Below are 20,622 nucleotides of genomic sequence, written 5' to 3'. Positions count from 1 at the left end.
TATGCTTTTTCAAGTGTCCATCATTCTGCTATAATCTGGAAAAATCGAGGTTTCATTACATCAAATGGCAAATAAATATTTGCCATACATTACATCGTATGGCAATTTAATTAATCAGTTGTTGGATGCAATCCAATTACCAGCCCAAGAGTCAGTCATCCATTGCAAAGCTCATACAAAAACCCAAGGACCAGTGGAATTAGGGAACAAACGAGCCGATGTGACAGCCAGATATGCAGCAAAATATGGACCTTTGACAATTCTGAACTTATCTTTGGTGGAGGAAGAAGATCTCAAAAATGCATACTCCCCAAAGGAAGTGAAGGATTGGAAGAAACATCACGGTGCATACCTTGTTAATGGAGTTTGGTTAGGAGCAAATGGAAAACCTATGTTACCGAAATCCTTATATTACACCTTTTGCAATGCACTACACCAGAAAGAGCATTATGGAACTCTGGGCATGGCAGATTCTATAAATAGGTATTGGAATGCAAGGGGCATATATGAAGTTGCTATGAGAATTTCACAGAGGTGCAAAATTTGTATGCATTACAACCAGACAATCACAAAAGTTCATAGTCTGGGAGGAAAACCTTTAGCTTACACACCATTTGAATGCTCACAAATTGATTACATCACAATGCCAAGGAGTAAAGGTTATAGGTATGCTTTAGTAATAGTGGATAGATTAACTAAAAGGCCAGAAGCTTTTCCAGCAAAGTGTAACACCTCAGCTTTTGTTGTGAAAATCTTACTAAGAGAATTAATACCTAGATTCTCTATACCATTACATATTGCATCAGATTCTGGGTCCTATTTCACAAATAAGATTCTAGCTACAGTTTATGAAACATTAGGAATTAAGAGACATCTTCACTCAATATTTAGACCCCAGTCCAATGGACAGATTGAATGGGTGAATAAATCTCTAAAAAATCTTGTGGTGGCAAAATTATGTGCAGAATCTCATATGAAATGGCCTGATGCATTGCCATTAGCACTATTCCACCTAAGAAGCCAACCCAACAGCATCACACATATTTCACCATTTGAAATGCTGTATGGACATCCACCATTCCATGGCAAAGTACCTCAAAGCATTCAGAAATTATCACACCTAGGTATGGAATGCAAGCTATATGAATATATCAAATTGCTCAAGCAACGATTAAATCAACTTCACAAATTAGGCTTGATACATCAAAGAGTACCTTTTGATTTTGATCTACACAACTTCCAACCTGGAGATTATGTTTACACCAGAAACTTCGCTAGGAAGTCTGTGTTAGAACCCAAGTGGCTTGGACCTTTCCAAATAATTTTAACAACTCCAAATGCAATCAAAATTGAAGGGAAAGGGGGCAGCTGGGTAGCTCAGTGGATTGAGAGTCAGGCCAAGAGACAGGAGGTCCTAGGTTCAAATCTGGCCTCAGACACTTCCCAGCTGTGTGACCCTGGGCAAGTCACTTAACCCCCATTGCCCACCTTACCACTCTTCCACCTATGAGACAATACACCAAAAGTTAAGGGTTTAAAAAAAATTGAAGGGAAAGATCCGTGGTTCCATGTCACCCATGTCAAGCCAGCTAAAGGCATGTCCCAACAACAACGACCACAAGACCCAGAAACTATACAACACAAAGATCAATTAGCACCGACTGATCAATCAAGCAAGTCCTCAGAAAATCCAAAATCTATACATAAGACCATAGAAACAGAGAAACAATCAGAACAACAATCAGAGCATGAGTCAGAATGTAATGGGGATAATTTGAGGAAAGGTGTGTGGTACAAGGGAATTTTGAAAGGAGGTTATCAGGGATTTATTAAGATAGTAAATCTAGGGTACAGGTAGGCTGGAATAAGGAGATTCAGAATATAATAGGGCTGAAGTCAGGAGTTTAACACTGAAGGAATATGATCTTCAGGGAGAGGGAGAATTAATCTAACAGGCAAATACAGCAGGGCTTATAGACCAGGATTCAGACTTAAACACAGGCTGAGGGAAATAGACTAAACTGAAATTAACAACCAGGCTTTGGTTAATTTCACAGGAAGGGACTTGTTTTGAAGTTACACCTTCCTTCAAGATGGATACCCCGGCTTCCCTTCAAGCCCAGAGTATGTTGGTTCTTTCCCTCTTCTTCCCTCTCTTAATAACTAACTGACAAATTATACTAATAGGTCTGTTGAAACACAAAAGGGTTTATTATCTTCAAAAGGATGATCTGACAGGAAAGTGGATTAAGGAAGCCCTAACAGTTGTCTCAGGAACCTCAGGTGGGGGAAGGGAGGCAGAGATGGAGTCTGAGTAAGGACCTGCCTTTAACCCAAGCTTACAAAGTGCTCTTGATATCTAAAGATATCTAAAGATATGTATCTTGATATATAAATGATGACTGACTAGTTTCTTTATATCTAATATTATCAATTATAGTTAACCCTTCACGAATTTGAACTCCTCTCTAATTACTCTCCTTATTAACTCCACAGACATATAAGGTAAGGGAGGGAAGGTAGGAATAATATAGGGAAGGAAGATATAAAGGGTTTATCCAAAATAACAATTTCTTAAATATTTCAAAGCTAGGCTAAATTTCAATTCTACAGATAGGTAAGGAGGCAGCTCAGCTGGTCAGACAACCTCCCTCCACAGGAGACCCAACCAACTCCTTTTACCTCAAGATTCCAAACCCCTTACTGCTTTCAGAACTCAGCCAAAGCTAGAAAAAAACTATATGACCCCCTCTCTCTATACTACATTTTTCAGGTAATCAGTTATTGTTGTTGTTTGGTTGACTAGTCACGTCCAACACTTTGTGGACTCCATTTGGGATTTTTTTGACAAAGATACCAGAGTGGTTCACCATTTCCTTCTCCAGCTCATTCATTTTATAGATGAGGAACTGAAGCAAATAGGGTTAAGTGCCTTGCCTGGGTTCACATAGCTAGTGTCTCAGGCCTAATTTGAACTCAGGTCCTCTTGATTCCAGGGCCAGTGATCCACCAAGCTGCCCTCAGATTGCGATTCTTAAAAAAATTTAGCTCTTCTAGATTTGTTTTCTATGTTAGTTGTTTTTGATATTAGATACCTTATACATTCTCCTATTTTTTCAGGCTTTTAAATAAAAAATATTTCTTATTATTTCATGAGATTATTAAATTCTATTTGTTTATTCTAATTTGTGATGGAAAAACTTTTATACTAAACTACTTTTTTACAAATTTTTCTTCCGTGACTCTCATTTCTTTACCAATTCTTTCCTCTGTAATAATGAAAGTAAAATATTAAATGTAATATTAATTTAAAAAAAGATTGTGGTCTCTGTTTATAAAATTAACTCTCAAGTCAGGAGTCTGTTAGTAGCTCTCAACACAAGTTTTAATCAAAATGGTGATAAAGTAAAAAGAGGGAAATGTAGGAAGGAGACAGAAAATATCACCTAGCTAAAATACCCTACACGGAATCAGGAAGCTGAAATCCAAAGCCCACCAAGCTGCCAAAGCCTGCAAAAGCCCTCAAGCACACAGCAGGAACCAGAGCTCCCACTCCCGTCTGTGTTCCACCCAAGTGCCAACCTCGAGAAAGCTCAGCCTCCTCAACCATACATTTTTCTTTCTTTCCTCCTCTGTCATGCAAAGTATGCATGCAAATTGGGATAAGGGGTAGGACGAGCTTGGGGAAGACAAGCCTGGGGAATGTATTTTAGCTACACAATCCCCCCTGTGATTCTATTGGGAGAAGAGCATGTGGAAATCTTCCAGATTTACATGCCTAGTCTCCCCAATGAATCATTTTTAAATAACCATCTTATATCTCTCTAAAGATCTCTTACTAGAGGTGCATACAATATTGCACTATCTAAGGGGAAATTGTAATAATTGGAGACAAGAGAAAAAAATAAAAGAGAAAGAGAACAAAACCAATGATTGGTAGGCACATTGACAAAAAGACAATTAGGGGGCAATCCCCTTTGGCATAATAGTTTACATTCAAAATAAATGCGTTCAATCCCCTTCAGTTCAATTTACTACATCTCAAAGTTCATTCTGTTTTTTTTGATGCAGTGTATCTGCAGGCTTCCTTACAGTACCTTTTCCAAACAGTTCACTTTCTTGATTTGGGGAGTTAGCAAATTTTTTTTCCTGAAATTACTCTCATAAATTTTTTTTAAATCTTGAATTTTACAGTAATTTAACAAAAATTATAAAATCCCCCAAGGAGGGTGTTGACCAGCACCTGAATCTCTCCAGGATACAAGCCTGAATTACAGGGTATATGAATATACAATTCTAAGAAAGCAAGAATAAGCCTATAACAAGTACTTAAATGAGGGTCCAATTAAGGTGACTTATGTCCTGTAAGACAATTGTTACAATGTAGCACTTACCCCCTGGCAGTCAGGACTACAGAAATATACTATATATAGAAATATATTACAAGACTTCAGAAAATAGCCATACTATAAAGAGAGAAAAGGGACTAGATTTTAAAGCAAAAGAGAAATATAATTCTTTGATCTGATTTTACCTTCACTCTCAGGGATAGGGGAGCCAAAATGGCAGCCAAACTGAGGTACTTGTTGGAAACCTGGCACGGGGAAATCCTGCGTCTGATGTTGTCAAACAGCTGCTTCCTCGAACCTCAAAACAAGCCCCATGTCTTGGCACAGATTTTCATCAATCCCATTGGGATTGGTTGGTCTCCTTGACCTTGTGCTTTTTGGCACTGTACAGTGGCTCTTTTTTGATTCATTTTTCTGCAATCAGAAATAATTATTATTCAAAGTTCCATAGCACTTAACAATTAATAGTAGGCTTCTATAGTCTAAAGCTTTTGGGTATGCATTGATTTTAGGGCTAATGGATATTTTAAATTTATTCTTTTGCAAATAAAAAGAAAAAAATAGTAAAATTTTTTAAAAATTAAAAATTCATAGCTCCCATTCCATAACAATGTGTCAACTAAAACAGTGTCCAACTTGCCCATGGACTTATATCTCCAGTCCAGTTATAGAAAGAGTAAAAAAATATATATAATATATTAATATATTATATATCATTACATATAATACATATAAAAATATATATTAAAAAGTAAAAAAATATATAAAAACAATTGCATTACAAGTCAATCAGTGTCTATAGAAGGTGCTTGTTTCACATGTGAGCAATGAATCCAAGAGTTCTTTTTTCCAATTTTAATAGCTGTTGGAGTGGTTACTAGGACCTTCACAGGTAGGCAGAGTTCACTCAGTGTGCTGGAAGTTCTTTATGTACAACTTATCTCCTAAGTGTAGGTCATAGAGTGAGAAGTCTATAGGTCCTGCTTGTATAGCAGCTCCAGATTCATGGAGTTCTCACAATTTGATCTGTAAGTCCTATATATATGAAACAATAGAAATGTCCCCCACCCCAGACCCCCCAGTAATGATGTGTATGCAGGAGAAAAAGGCTTAGCCTGTATAGGGGGAATGTCCAAAAAGCATCTCAAATGGTAAGATGTGTAGATCTCCTCTGGACCTGCTTCAAAAATAAAAGAGAGCTAGAGGGTAAACTTCAGGTTATTTTAAGTGAGTCTCAGTGCACAATTTTCCAATCATAGTCTTAAGATCTCTATTCATCCTTTCAACTTGGCCTGAGCTCTGGGGATGATACAGTACATGGAATTTGGGAGTAACCCCCAAACAAGAATAAATTTGAGACAAAGCTGAATCAGTAAAATGAGATCCCCTGTCTGAATCAATACATGCTGGCAGACCAAAGAGAAGAATAATTGCTTTTAAGAGCACCTTGGCAACAAAAGCCACTGTTGCTCTGGCTCTAGGAAATACTTCTGTCCTTCTGGTCAGCTGATCCACTATAATTAGACAAAATTTATAAGGTCCAGCCTTTGGCATAGTGATAAAATCAATTTGTAAATGCCAAAAGGGTGTGTCAGCCAGAAGACACCCACCAAAAGCTTTGCCATGAAAGGCATGCTGATTATAGGCTTGACAGGTGTGGTAGACTGCACATACTTTAGAGGCTATGGTAGTTATACCAGGGGCTAGCTGTACTCTTTTAACAGAGTCTACAATGTCCTGGATGCCAAAGTGACTGTTTTTATGAATGGATAAACATATTTGGTGATAAAAAACTTCTAGGGAGTAGGGGTTTTCCTTCAAATGATACCCATACTCCATTGATTTGGTTAGCTTTAAATTATTGTTTCCATTTTTCTACTTCCTTTTCATTATGAAAGGAATAAATTTGAGTCCTTACTAGTTGTCAAAGTTAAAATTAATTACAGTCCTTCTATGGCAGTTAGCTTTGCTGCATAATTCACTGCATGATGTATTCCAAATGCTTATCTAGACCATGTAAATTGTTGCCTTCTTATCTTTGGCAATTATACAGGCATATTTTAGAGTTATCAGTTCTACACCTTGAGCACTTATATTTGTGGGCAGTGAAGCTGACCACACAGTGCCAAATTCTGTGACTACAGTAGCTCCAGTGTGGTGTATGCCATCCCTCATGAAAGAAGAACCACCAGTGAATAAAACTTAGTCTGGATTGTCTAAAGGAGTGTCTAGGAGATTATCTTAAGGTTTTTCAGCCATGGACACTAAAGATTCACATTTGTGTAATGGTTCTCCTGAAACTGGTAAATCTGGAAGCAAGGTAGCTGGATTAAGAACTATACAGTGTTTTAAAGTAATATTTTCATTACCTTACAAGGTTACCTTGTACCTTGTGAGTCTTTGATCAGAAAATGCCTGTGTTCTATGTCTTAGCAACAACACTTAGACTTCATGTGGGCACATTATGGTTAATGGGCAAGCCCAATACCAAATCAGTAGATTTAGTTACTAACAAATGTGGCAGCTATACCTCTAAGACATAGTGGGGCTCCTGAAGCTACTGGGTCCAGCTGGAGTGAATAATAAGCAACTGGACATTGAATAGGTCCTAAAGTTTGAGTTAAAATGCTTGAAGCTTCCCCTCTTTATTCATGTACATACAAAGTGAATGGCTTTTTGTAATCTGGAATGCCTAGGGCAGGGGCAGAGAGGATAGCCTGTTTTAATTTTGAAAGAGCTGATATGTGTTCTGCCTCTAATCTAAGTGGTTCAGGGACTGAATTTTTCGTCAGAGCTATAATGGGTTTAATGATTTCCCCATAGCAAGGGATCCACTGCCTACAAAACTCTGTTGCTCTTAGAATTGCCCTCAACTGTTTCTTAGTGGAGGGGGTGCTCAATTTCTGAATATCTTGAATGCGCTTAAGGGTAATGGAGCAGGCACCAGCAGTTAAGATAAACTAAATATTCCACTTTGGGGAGATACCACTGAACCTTTGCCTTTGAAACCTTGTGACCTCTCTTATGTAACTCTAAAAGATGTCTGCTATCTTCCTGGCATACTGTGACATTTGGTGAGGCCAAGAGCAAATTATCTACAAATTGTATCAAACAGCTCTTCTGAAATTTAATATTTCCTAAATCCTGTCTTAAAATTTGTGGTAGGACTGTCCATGAACCCTTGTGGCAAACAGGACCAGGTCTATGAGAACCTTTCCAGGTGAAGACAAATATATATCTGAAATTTTCATGAATAGGGATTGAGAAAAATGCTGAGCATAGATCTACCACAGTAAAATATGTGGCTGTGTCTGGAATAGAGGAGATAATTGTCGCAAGGTTGAGAACCACAGGGTGTCTTTTTATGACATGATTATTTACAATCCTTAAATCCTATTCAAATGAATATACAGGTTTTCCATCTGTGCTAATTTTGGCTTTTTTAAATTCAGATTTGGATGGAATTATTATTCTTTGTTCTCTTAATGAATCTATCACTGGGGTAATTCCCTCAATTGCCTCTTTTGAAAGGGAATACTGAAGAATGGAAGGAAGTGGACCACCTTTTGTCTTAATTTGAAAGAAACAGATGGTTTGAGTAGGCCTACATTGGAAGAAGATGTGGACCAGAGTGACAGGTATATCAGCTGGGATTTCAAAGATGGGAGGTTCCTTCACCTCCTAACTCTCTAAAAGAAATAAAGGAAGAAAATTTAAGGATTCCTCAGGCAATTCTAGCATCATCAAGCCATCTTGAGAGCACATTGTTTTGGCTCTAAGTTTACATATAAATTTCTTTTTTCTTGCTGACACACTTTTTTGTCTTATTTAATCCATTCACATCGAAGTTGAGATTGTTAGGCTTTTCTCTTTTCATTTATTTCTATTATGTTGATTTCAGCTATCTTTCATATTTGATTTAGTACTTTTTCCTTGCCACTTGTTTTGCTTACATTAATTTCATTTGCCTATTTGACCAACTTCATTCTTTCCATTTCCCACTCCCTTTTACCTACCCATCTGAATTTCTTGGATTTAAATTATTACTTTATTTTCCCATCTTTTGACCTTTCTCTTTCCCCTCTAAGTGGTTGAAAATCTTCCCTATTTACTCTCCAAACTATTAATAATCTTTGCCCTTTCCACGAGATGCTCATTTGTTTTCTCCTTGTCATTATTTCTTTTTTCCTTCCAGTTATTTCTGAATTTTATTTTCTGATTCATGGATATGTGCACAAGTATCCTTTATTCAAGTCTTATTCTATTCTCTTAAGAAGTTGGAGTTTCTAAAGTACCAAATTGCAGTCCTATATACTTTTTATTTTTCTACTTTTGTGCCTATCCTCTATTTTCTGTTTTGATTTTGCAAATATCAATTCATAAAGGAAGCAATTTTCAATGGAAGTAGTATTGTATAGTGAGTGTCACTTGTATCCCAAATCAGGAGGCCTACTTCTCGACCCTCTACAATTACTATGATCAGCCTGTAGTCCTGTGTTATATTGTCTGTAGCTCCATCTTCCCCCTAGTACTTGAGTGCTAGCTGCCCTTGAGAACTCAATAATCCTTCTCTTGAGATGGGACTGTTACAATAATTTCTCAGACAATGTAGTCTTCTAAAAGTCAAATTAAAAAAAGACAAGATCAATTATGGTGTCCCTCTCCTTTAATGAAGATACAAATCTCTTCTATGGGAATATTCATTAGTATTACCCTATGCTTTCTCTATGGCTCAGAACCCAATCATCTTTCTATTTCACCCATCCTAGAACCTCCACATTCCACTGCTTTTATTCTATTCTTCAAAGTCCTTATTGCTACTGAGTTACTAAAGCAATTATCATCTTTTAACTGTTTTTCTGGAAATGGTAGGAGTCCACCACCATTTCTGCTTTGTTACCTCTCCTCTCCCCATTTGTACAATTCCCCACTCTATCACTGACTACCATTATTATTATTATTATTATTATTATTATTATTATTATTATTATTATATTATACTACTAAGGGTTTTAATTAAACTCTTCCTTGTTCATCTTATTTTTAAAGTTCTCCTTTTATATTTGGTCCTTTTTGTTTCTTAATGAGCCATACTTATTCTTTTACCCCATAGATAAAACTTTTTTGAAATAGTTTGTAAATATGAGAGAATTTCATTAGTCTTTTTAAAAAATTGGACATATTTAGTTTGTGTTCCTGTTGCTTGGAGATATTTGAAAATTGAATACTTGGCTTACCCCTCTCTTTTTAAAAGAGAAATGTCTTAAATTCCTCCTTTTTGTTGAAAAAAAATCTTTTTCCTTGGTGACAAGGTTCAATTTTACAGACTATATTATTTCAGGGCACCGTGAGCTCTTTTACCTTTAGGAATACATTATCTTTATTATCTTCTATTTTAAGGAATATATTATTTTTATCTTCTACCTTTAGGAAAATATTATCTTCTTAGATTTCTCATGACTATAGAATAATATTTTTATTCAAGTTGCCTTTCCTTCATATTCTAAGCTCTTTTCCTTGACTCCTTACTAAATTTATTCCTTGTCATTAATGTTGTCATTTCAAACATTTATATGCCTCAGAACATGCCTCTCCTCCACTGATCCTTTCTCCTGAAAGGATTCAATTGGTCAATGTGTTGTCTGTATTCAAAAGTTATGAGCAACGTTTTGTATTGTTTCCTGAAGTTTTCTATTTGCTTTCTTCCTCAAGTAATTTGATTTTTCGTTTTCTTTTTGTATGTGTAGTATTTTAAACTATCTTTATACTCTGGCTTCAAAGTCATCTGCTTTGGTTTATATAGATTTTATTCTTTTTTTGTCCTTTTTTTCCTTTTGCTTCATTTCTCTCAAAATCTCTATTTCTTTGGAGATAGTCTCCTTACTGTATTCATTTTAAAAGCTGCTCTTCTACTTGTAATTTAAAAATTATGTAATCAGGGTTCTGATATCTGGCATTAATCTCTTCCTTATACATTCTTTTAAAAATATTTAATTAACTCTGAGTACATTTGCACCAACCTCTTTGCATGTGTGTGTTCTGTCTCTCCTTTCTCCAGTTGAAGTGAAAGTGAGGTTGATGTTTAGGGGAGCCTAGTCTACATCATGTTGGTACATTTTTCTCATACATGCTCATTATGTGAGATAGTAAGTACCATCCCCTTCCTACCACTTACTCTTATGTTTTATCTTTCCTCACAATATAATGTAATCTCATTAATAGAAGATTGTGACTGTCTAGAGGGACAAGGGGAGTCTGAATGAAAGAGATGCCATTAGGATGCAGTGTGGTGAAATATAAAGAATGTGGGATTTGGCATTAGGGGTCCTTAACTTGAATCCTTGGGATTCTGTCATTTATTATCTATATAGCCTAAAGAAGTCACTTAACCTTACTAGGTCTCAGTTTCCTTATCTATAAAAATGAGGGGATTTAGACATTTCCTCTACCTTTCCTTCTAGCATGAAGAATCTACCATCCTATAACTTGGACTTTAAAGGAGAGTAGAAATTTAAAAGGTGGATATGTACATCTTAAAGAACTAGAGAACATAAGCTATTCTTTTCTTCTTTTATCAGGAATAAAGAATAGCTTGATTGGGGACAGCTAAGTGGCTCAGTGGATTGAGATAGGGAGAGTTAAGTGATTTGCCCAGGATCATACAGCTATTAGGTGTCTGAGGCCAGAATTGAATTCAGGTCTTCTTGAATTCAGGCCTTGAAGTCTAGCCACTGTGCCACCTAACTGCCCTTTTTACTATAAAACAGGATGTTTTATTTCCCATTTCTGCTGAGTAGTGGAACATATACACAGATAAGCAGATAGATATCAATTTTTTTGAACCCTTACCTTCCTTTCAAATCAGTATTATATATTGGTTCCAAAGTAGAAGAGTAGCAAGTACTTGGCAATGAGGTCACCCAACTAGGAAGTATTTGAGGACAGATCTAACCCAGGACCTCCTGTCCCAATCCTAGCTCTCTATCCACTGAGCCACCTAACTGCTCCCCCTTCCCCAAATAGATAGCAATTTGAGGTAAGATTGAACTGGAAGAACTTGGAGGATCAGAGAAGGCTTCAGGGAGGAAAGGATGGCCAAGTGGAACCTGAAAGGAAGCAAAGTATTTTTTGAGGCAAAGATGAAGAAGGAAATGCATCCCAAGAATAGGGTCCCTGGGGCTCAGCCCTGATATTTAACATCTGTAAGATTCTGGACCAGTTATGAAACCTTCTGGACCTATTTCCTCATATATAAAATGAAGAGGTTGACTTCCAAAGTAGCTCCCAGTTCTGCCTCTGTGATGTATCTCACCTTATAGATGAGCTACCCTCAGGCTTTACTGCTGTTTACCCCAGTTCTGTCCCTTTGCTTTACTAAGACTCAGCAGCAAATGACTTTCCTCTGGCTTCATCAGGGGCTATTTCTCTGTGGGCACAGTGGGTCCCAGGGAATGGAACTTGTGAATAATTTTAAGATCATGGAGTTAACATTTTCTCTACTGTATTGTAAATAATACGTATTTGAGGGGAATAATAGGGGTAGGACAAAATGTAAATATTTTATAGATTTTAGTCTAAACAATGTATATATTTAGAAAAGCAACTTAAATATTTCATACATAGTAGTGCAGGTCCCTAGGTCCCTAGCTTAGAGTCTTAAGTTAAGTTGCTGAGACCCCCAGAGCTCCTGAGCTCTGGAGATGGGAGGAGTGGCTGAATGTACTTGGGGCATGCTTTGGAGACAGGATGAGTGGGTGAGGATGGATATGGAAGAAAGTATAGTTAAATTCCCTTTATCTAAAACTCAGATTACTAAAAACTAAAAGCTTTCCCCTTGTTTTGGTACATTCCAGGTTCTTATAAGTAAGAGTAAACAAGCTGATTTGTTTTAAAAAGCATTTCTCACAAGCCCTGCCCCTCTGCCCAGCAGCCCAATGGGAAAGCTTCCTCCCTCTTCTGTCTGGGGTAAAGGGGTAGCTCATATACCATATGAGGGTTGTAGTTTGGGCACTTGGTCTCTAAAAGGTTTGCTATCACTGCTCTAAGGTCTTTTAATCCTTTGCCTTGACTCTTTATTCATCAAATAACTTTCTGATACTAAATCATTTTTCAAAGCATAGGTGGCTAGCCTGTGGGCACAAGCACTTTAGTAATGTGGATCATCAATCAGTCTCTTGTGTGTTTGGTAACTGATAACTAGTATTCCAAGGTCTAAACATCCCTGAATGAATATGAATGAAAGGATAAGAACCACTCTGAACTTGTGAGAGAGACAGAGACAGAGACACAGTGACAGAAAGAGATTGAAGAGAAAGTTAGTTGTCTTCCCTTTCTATGATCCTTTTATGTATAATTAAACTAAAAATCAGAAAACTGTACAATATCTTTTACAAAATTAATAGAATTTATTAGGAATTTCAGAAAAACAAAGTTTTAAGAGTATAGTTCCCACATAATCTGAATAGTAAAATATTTTTCTTTTCTTTTTTAAAGTGAATTTACACCCAGTAGCATGCTAATTAAAAAAATGAGGTATTTCCATTCATTTAAAATGCATTTAACAATAAAGTGCATAATAAAGCAGAATCGATATAAATGTAAACTAGTTTGTTAATATCCATTACTTGTGTTATCAATTTGCCTTTATTTTACAATTTATTGTATAGTGTTTAAAATGGTTATAGAATTCAGGAATATGTTATATATTTACAAGAGAATTTCAAAATATAAGTTCCATCCAGTAGTTGTTAAATTCCATTAATATTTTCTCTGAATTTGGGATTGAACTTCAGTGGATATACTGTGGCCTATAGATAAGGAGGTTGTCCATGGCTGACTGTTCTGTAACATAATTAGTTTATGAAAAACACAGTGATATAATATTCTTAATCTAGGATTTAACATATTGTTAATCAGATGTCTCCTTTCATATGTTAACATAAAGAGTATCTATACATTTATGATTTAACTCAAAATTCTGAGAATTCTGAAATGACACTCATGTAATACTAGTCACAATTATGTTTACATTACATTAATGCTACTGGTAAGCCCTCTCTATCCAAGAACGACTGTATAAAAGTGCAACTTGCTAATTTTGCTTTTTATAAGAGCAATTCACTTTAAATTTGCATGTGGCAGCAATACATAATCAGGCATGAGAAAGCGTGCTAAAGTAACTTGCTTAGTGTGATAAGTATATATCATTTAAAAAAAGAAAATTCTTTGAATTAAAATTCTGGTTCCTAGTATTCAAAGTCAATATCATAACCCAGAGGTGGCAGAGGTCCTATGGATGCTTACAGAATTGTCTGTAAATCTGAATCTACTTCAAGAAAGATACAGTTTTCAAATGGGAGGAAAGAAGGGCCCAGAAAAGAGGCTGTTCTAGACACCACATTATTATCCCTTTTCTTTCCCCTAACAGAACACTGAGATAGGAAGGAGTTAAGCTTATAGCTCAACTTTATTAAATTGTCTACTAAGAGACTTAGTTCTATGGTTCAATTGTAGAACATTTAAAGGGGCTGTGAAAATATCATCCTGTTTTGGTTATCTTTAGATATTCTGATTGGATGTGATCTCATCGGTGCAGGTTATTTTCTCCACTGGGGCAGATTTCAAGTTGTCTGTGTCTTCATGAGTCACTATTGCCAAAAAAAGATCATCACTTGGTGACCAAACCCTCTTGTGATGAGGCCCCTCCCACCCTCCCAAACTTAGCTGGGCTGGTTGTCAAACAGAAGACAATCTGTTTCTAGGCCTGTACTTGGGGCTTTTGTAGCTTGTTATAAATCTGCCCAAGATTTTGTGTCACCAATAGCCTCTGAAAAGCTGTCATTTCTGTCCCAATATCAGGGCTTTTATAGAGCCGTGTTTTTATAGGATAGGAAACACAAGCACACAGAAAGTAAGTTGGAATTAAAAATATTTTACAAATTGCAGGCTGACACAATAATTGATGATCATAAATCTACAGATCACTTATTAACGATAGTATTCCAAATGTTTAATAATTTATAAGATGCTTACCATGTATATGAGTCTGCTATGTACAGTGGGTGATGCAAAGCCATAAAAACAATTTCTGCCTTCAAGATGTTTATATCATACTTAATAATATTTGAATAACTGAGAAATATACACATGAAAATAAAATAATACAGAAGGAAAGAATGTGAAAAATGCTAAATGAGTGATACAGATATTATATCCATACATATAATATTTCTCTTGAGTTGAAAAAAAATTTAAGATCTTTTATCCCTGGAATTCCTCAAATCCTAAAGATTCCATTTTTGTTTAGGTGATAATTTGTTAAAATAGTAGCCTTTTAGGGTTAACCTAGAACTTCTCAATTTTCTGATTCTTGAAATCATCACTGTCAACTTAGAAAGATGTCTTTAGCTTTAGGTGTAGCATGTTGTGTCCCTGAATTGAAGTCATGAAGATCTGAATTCAAGCCATTTGATCTCTGTCTACTTGAGTTATATCACACATAATGATAATAATAATAGCACCTATTACCTCCCAATGGCTAATCTATACATAAAATATTTTTATAAACTTTAGAGTATTGTATGAATGCCAAGTATTATTATTATTAATTATTGTATTTAGTGAAATGACCCAGGGACCTATCTTTGGTCTTATGATGTTGAAATTTTATCAGTGACTCAGATAAAGGAATATATATTGCTTATTAAATGTGTAGATAACAAAGCCAGGAAGGCTAGCTAACATTAAAGGAGGGTCAATATTCAAAGAGTGATCTCAATAGGTTAGGTCGCTGGGCAGAATCTGATAAGATGAAATTTAATGGCGATAAATATAAATTCTTACATTGACTTAAAAATTAATGTCACAAAAGACAAGTGATGGATGGCTAGATAACTGTTCAACTGAAAAAAATTGGTAATCAACAGTGAGGTGTGACAGAACAAAAGCTAATATGACAAAGCTATATTATGTAAGGCATGATGTTCAAGACTAGGTTTATAGTCTCACTTTACTATACCATATTTTGAGTATTACTCTGTTCTAGACACCACTTTTTAGGAAAGACACTGACATGAGAGTGGTTAGAGGAGATGAGTGACCATTATGGTGACAGTCCTTGAGATCCTGCCTTATGACATCTACTGCAGAAACTAGAGATGTCGGGCAAACTTAGGGAAGCAAGGATAAATGCCTTCAAGTGTTGTTATGTGTAAAATTGATTTGTTTTGTGTGGTCCCTGAAGGCAGACGTAGGAGCAAAGATTAGAGGTGATACAAAGATACGTTTAGGCTTTCCATAAGAAAAAGAAACAAAGACATTTCCTAATAAAAGAGGTGATCAAAAGAGGGATCAGTTGCCTTCTAAGACAATGTGTTCATCACCAGAGGTCTTTAAGGAAAAGTTAGTATTTCTGTTCTGGTGTGGTTTGTATTTATATAGTATCTGAGGTTTTTCCCACTCTGAGATGTTGTGAAATGTTGTTAAGACTAGACATTTTGATTTTGATTTATAAATCTTAAAAATATATGTGTTTAACTGATTAGAAGTTGCTTAGTACACTGGGCTATTGGTGTTTTATTACCCTTAAATCAGGACATTACTCCTAATATTCATCCTGAATTAAACTACCTAACATGATTTAGGATACAATGCAAATCATCTTCCAATACTTTAATAATAATAACTGACATATTGCACTTCAAGATACACAAGGCTTTCTATACATTATTTCATTTGAGGTTTCATCAATTGCTGCAGCCAAAGGAAAAAGCACCATCTCATGGCTAAGTTTTGATAATGTTTTCTTAAGTTAGACTAGGCTTAAAATGTCTGAAATATAGTCTATCATTAGGATCTATATTTGAAGTCTTTCCTGCTTACTAAATATTGTCAGAGACTGACATAGCTTTTGAAAACCTTCAGTTATATTCATGCTACAATAAGCCATCTGGGTATGACATGAATATATTAAAAATTAAGATCAAAATTATTTTGCTTTAGTGAAGGTTTGAATCAAAAGTTGTATGAATTAAGCTAGATAGAGCTTGGGAATTTTGCTTCAAAGAGATTTCATTAATTAGGTTCAACTTATCCTTGCTACTTAATAGTAATATGATTTTGGACAAGCCTTAGTTAATTAACCTTACTAAACTTCAGTATTTTCATTTCACAGAATCATAGAATTGGAAGGAAAATCAGGAGACCATTTAGATCACACAACTGTAAATAAATAAATAAGTGGGCAATTCCACAGTTTTTTTCTTAAAGATGTCTAAAGAAAGGAGAAATCCAAAATAACATCAGATAATTGATACTTTTGGTTAGCTGAAGCTGTTAGGAATTTTTTCCTTATTTGAAGCCTGAATATGCATCTCTACACCTTCTCTCCACTGTGAACCACTTCTTTTCTCCAGGACCATGAAGAACATATCTAAACCCTCTTTTATATTGTAGCCCATCAAATTCGTAAAGGAAGTAATTAAGCTCCTCCCAAGTCTTACCTTTTAAATATTTTTGGTTACTTAATGTGATCCTTATGTTGTACCATCTGATTTACTCTCCACTGGACATTCTATAGCTCATCAATACCCTTACATTGGGGTATGAAGAATATAATAGTCTCCATGAAGTTCGATTGGATTATCAGTAGGGTTATCATCACCTCATTCCTAGACATTGTGGCTTTTATAATATAGCCCGATGTTGCATTAGAATTTTTGGTTGCTATATAATATTTCATACTCGTTTTGACAAGTTCACTAAAATCTCCAGATATTATTCAGATGAATTGTGGAACTTCTATCTAGCCTTGACTCCTCTGCAACTTGTGTGGCTTAGTTATTTTTTGTTTTTTTAAACCTAATCTTAAGAATCTTAATAGATTTCACCAATTTAGTTCAATATCTTTTTATATCTTAACTGACATTGACTATTAGTTATCCCTCATAACTTTATGTCATTTATAATCTGCCTGAGTGTGACATCTATATCTTCCCTCTATCAATAATCAGAATATCTATATCTTATTAGCTAAGTCCTAAACAATTATATGGGGGGAATGAGAAGACCCAGGACCATCTAATTATCATGAGAGGCTGGATTTGAACTAGGTCTTGCTGACTCCAACTCTAGCACTTTATCCACCATGTAGGCTGCCTTTGTCCATGTCACTGTTAAATATATAAAACAGCAAAAGAGTAAGGACAAATCCCTGAGGCCCTCTACTACATGCTTTCATTGAATTTGACTTCTGCTAATGAATACCATTCATTTTGGTTCTCTGACTAGTTCTGTTCCATTCAGTCCACATCTATCTTCATCTTGTCTACCAAGGTAATGAAAATGCTTTGCTGAAATCTAATTGTGCTGTTTTTGGCATTCTTTTGATCTTTCAAACTAGTCTTGTTAAAATAGGAAATGAGATTAATATCATGACTAATCTGTGAGATGGGAATAAATTATACTTGAACTACCTACTACCTGTATCAGAAGGTTTTCATGAGAATCAAAAGGGTAGTATATATGAAGAATTTTGTAAACTTTAAAGTGGTACATAAATGCATGCTATGATTACTAACAGTATGACTCTGGATGTGTAATATAATCTCTGATTCTCTTTTTTCCTTTCTTATAAACTGGAGATAACATTTACATGCCATGCTATCACAGGATTATTGTGAGAAAAAACTATAAATCTTTACATGCTACATAAATGAGTTATTATATTATATTAATTCTTTATGAGCTTAAATATTATCACAGGCTAGGTTCAAAGAAGAAGAGAGTAATAGGACTTGTTTAAAAAGAGCTAAGAATGAAAAATATCAGGTGTTTGTTTAGATTATCAAAACTACAATTATTTTGGGGGCCATCCCAGGTACGTTTTTCAAGATTTCAATATGCTTAAAAATTCTCAGGAAAGTGGACAATTTCTGATAATTAGTTTTAGCAGGTAGGAGTAACATTAATTCTTTATAAGAGAAAATTGGAGAGCATGAGATACATCTTTTATCCTTTAAATTTCAGGGCAGAGATAGCAATAAAGGTAGGTAGAATGTATATTTTCTTATGTTGTAATTAGGTGATACCATGAAGTATTACTTGAAGGGAGAGAATATATATATATATTTATTATACATCTACTATGTGGCAGGTACTATGCTAAGCACTTTACAAATATTATCTCATTTGATCTTTATATGAATCTTTGGAGGTAGGTGCTATTATTATTTTCATTTTATGGATGTGGAAACTAAGGCAGAAGTTAAGTGATGTGCCCAGAGTCACATAACTAGGAGGTTTATGAGACTGGAATTGGACTCAAGTTTTCATAACTCTAGGCCCAATGCCCCTTCCCCCACTCTACACCCCATGCCACCTAGTTACCATGACAAAAATATCATCCTCACCAGAGGCTGCAGTACCGGAAATTCTACCCTTGCCTTGAAATTACCTTTTCTAGTTGTCCTCTTTAAAGAAGTGAATATTACCAAGGAGTTACTCAGTAAGTTCCCAACATTTTACCGTTAATTAGTTTATAACACCATCTTTCTTTTTTCTTCTATGTACACATATTTCTCTCTTACTGGATAAGCTTCTTGAGGGCAGAGACTACATTTTATTAATTTCTGTTCCTATAAGAGTCCCCTGTACATAGTAGAACTTTCACACATGTTGCTCAATGAACTAGTATTTTCCAAAAGGATTATAAGGCTTTGTAAACTGGTGGCTGCTGAGTAATGACTTTGCACAAATGATGGCTGGCACCTCATGTGCTTTTCCTGCTAGAAATCTAATCAATATAACTTTAAATGTGCATCTTTTCAATAAACTCTAGGCTAGATCTTATTCTAATTCATGAGGAAGTCTCTTCAGGAGTCAAGCATGAATTTGGTAATAATTACCGTGTACTTCATTGAGGAGTTCCCAAGCTTTGGGATGTTGAATTCTAGAAAAAACCATGATAGGAACCCAAGATAATTATCACTGAAAACTCCATATGGAATTCTTGATGCAGCTAATATTTACCTTACCATGAATACTGACATTCTGATCTATATGTGTCCTCCCACAAAGTTTTATTGTTGAAGTGGTCTGAATGTAGGAGTACGTCAGCTGCTTTATTATGGTAGGATGTTTATTTTTTCTGTTGGTAGTGGGCCCTTATACTTTGAAAGCAGGATACAAGTGTAGGGTAGTGGGTAGAACACTGGATTTGGAGTCAAGAGGAAAAAGATTACCATCCTGTTTTTGCTCATTACTACTTCTGTGACCTTAGGCAAGTGACCTACCCTTTCTGGGCTTCTTTTTGTTCAATTATGAAATTAGAGGGTTGGACTAGATGATTTCTAAGGCCAATTCATGTTCTTCAAATTTTTAGTTCTGTAAGGGTAGGGTTGTCATTTCTCAAAATTAACTTAAAAGTTATTATCAATATGGGAGTGACTTAGATAAAATCAAGAGGTTTTCTTCCTATGTGAAAAACAACTAAAAATAGTTACTAAATACTTACCAGAGGTGATGCTATTTGTAAAATACTTTTGATTGATGGGTTTTTGTAGATGGCTTCTTGGACATCTAAAAAAATTTCACAATAAAAATATTACTATGGTAATGTATGTTAAAATAATAGATATATGAATAGCAGTAAAGAATACTTTGCAAATTTCATCTGCATCAGTAATATTTAATGTTAAGTAGTAGGGAATGTTCTTTATAAACTTAAGATGCTTTTATGTTAGTGGAAAAACACAAATGTAGATTCCTGTAATTGCAATGCCAATTAGTTATGCATTTTTAGCTAAGGGACAAAGTAAGATACTGTATGTGAAGTCTATTTTTAATTTTGAAGCATCATATATGTTTAAGCTATTATTTTTATCAGAATCAGTATTAGCATTAGACAATGCAAACAATCTGATTAAAATACATATAAATTATATTAGTTGAAATATATGATTACTTAAGAGTTTTGATAATAACAAGGTATTCACAAATATTAAATTTTTACAAAGTGCCTTTTACCCCAGAAGAATCACTATCAAGAAGATAAAGAGCAGATTCTGTCATTCCTGTTTTATTGCTGAGGCACAGAAAGCTGAAGTAATATTCCCAAGGTGATGGAATATATTAATGGTAGAGCCAGGAAAAACAGAGGCCTTCTGACTTTTAGGTTGTGTCTACACAATACAAAATATCTGGACAAAAATGAAAAATTCAGTTAGTCATCCAGATATTTTCAAAAAATCAAATGGTCAATGACAATAAATAAACA

General features: G+C 35.2%; 1 protein-coding gene across 1 annotated transcript in view; it reads right to left on the bottom strand.

Moving 5' to 3' along the window:
• Nucleotides 1-13,083: 13,083 nt before the first annotated feature.
• Nucleotides 13,084-20,622, bottom strand: part of CEP126 (centrosomal protein 126) — a 96,390-nt gene continuing 88,851 nt past the window's right edge. Inside the window, exons 10-11 of the mRNA XM_044668448.1 lie at nt 19,861-19,925; nt 13,084-13,190 (exon numbers count right to left, since the gene is read on the bottom strand). Coding sequence (XP_044524383.1) covers nt 13,107-13,190; nt 19,861-19,925 — 149 coding nt within the window. The 3' untranslated portion in view covers nt 13,084-13,106. The remainder of the gene's footprint in view (nt 13,191-19,860; nt 19,926-20,622) is intronic.

Source organism: Gracilinanus agilis, chromosome 3 (genome assembly GCF_016433145.1).
Source record: "Gracilinanus agilis isolate LMUSP501 chromosome 3, AgileGrace, whole genome shotgun sequence".
In the NCBI taxonomy this organism is placed as follows: domain Eukaryota; kingdom Metazoa; phylum Chordata; class Mammalia; order Didelphimorphia; family Didelphidae; genus Gracilinanus; species Gracilinanus agilis.
Note: the sequence above shows the minus strand (reverse complement) of the source record. Positions and strands in the feature narration are given on the sequence as shown.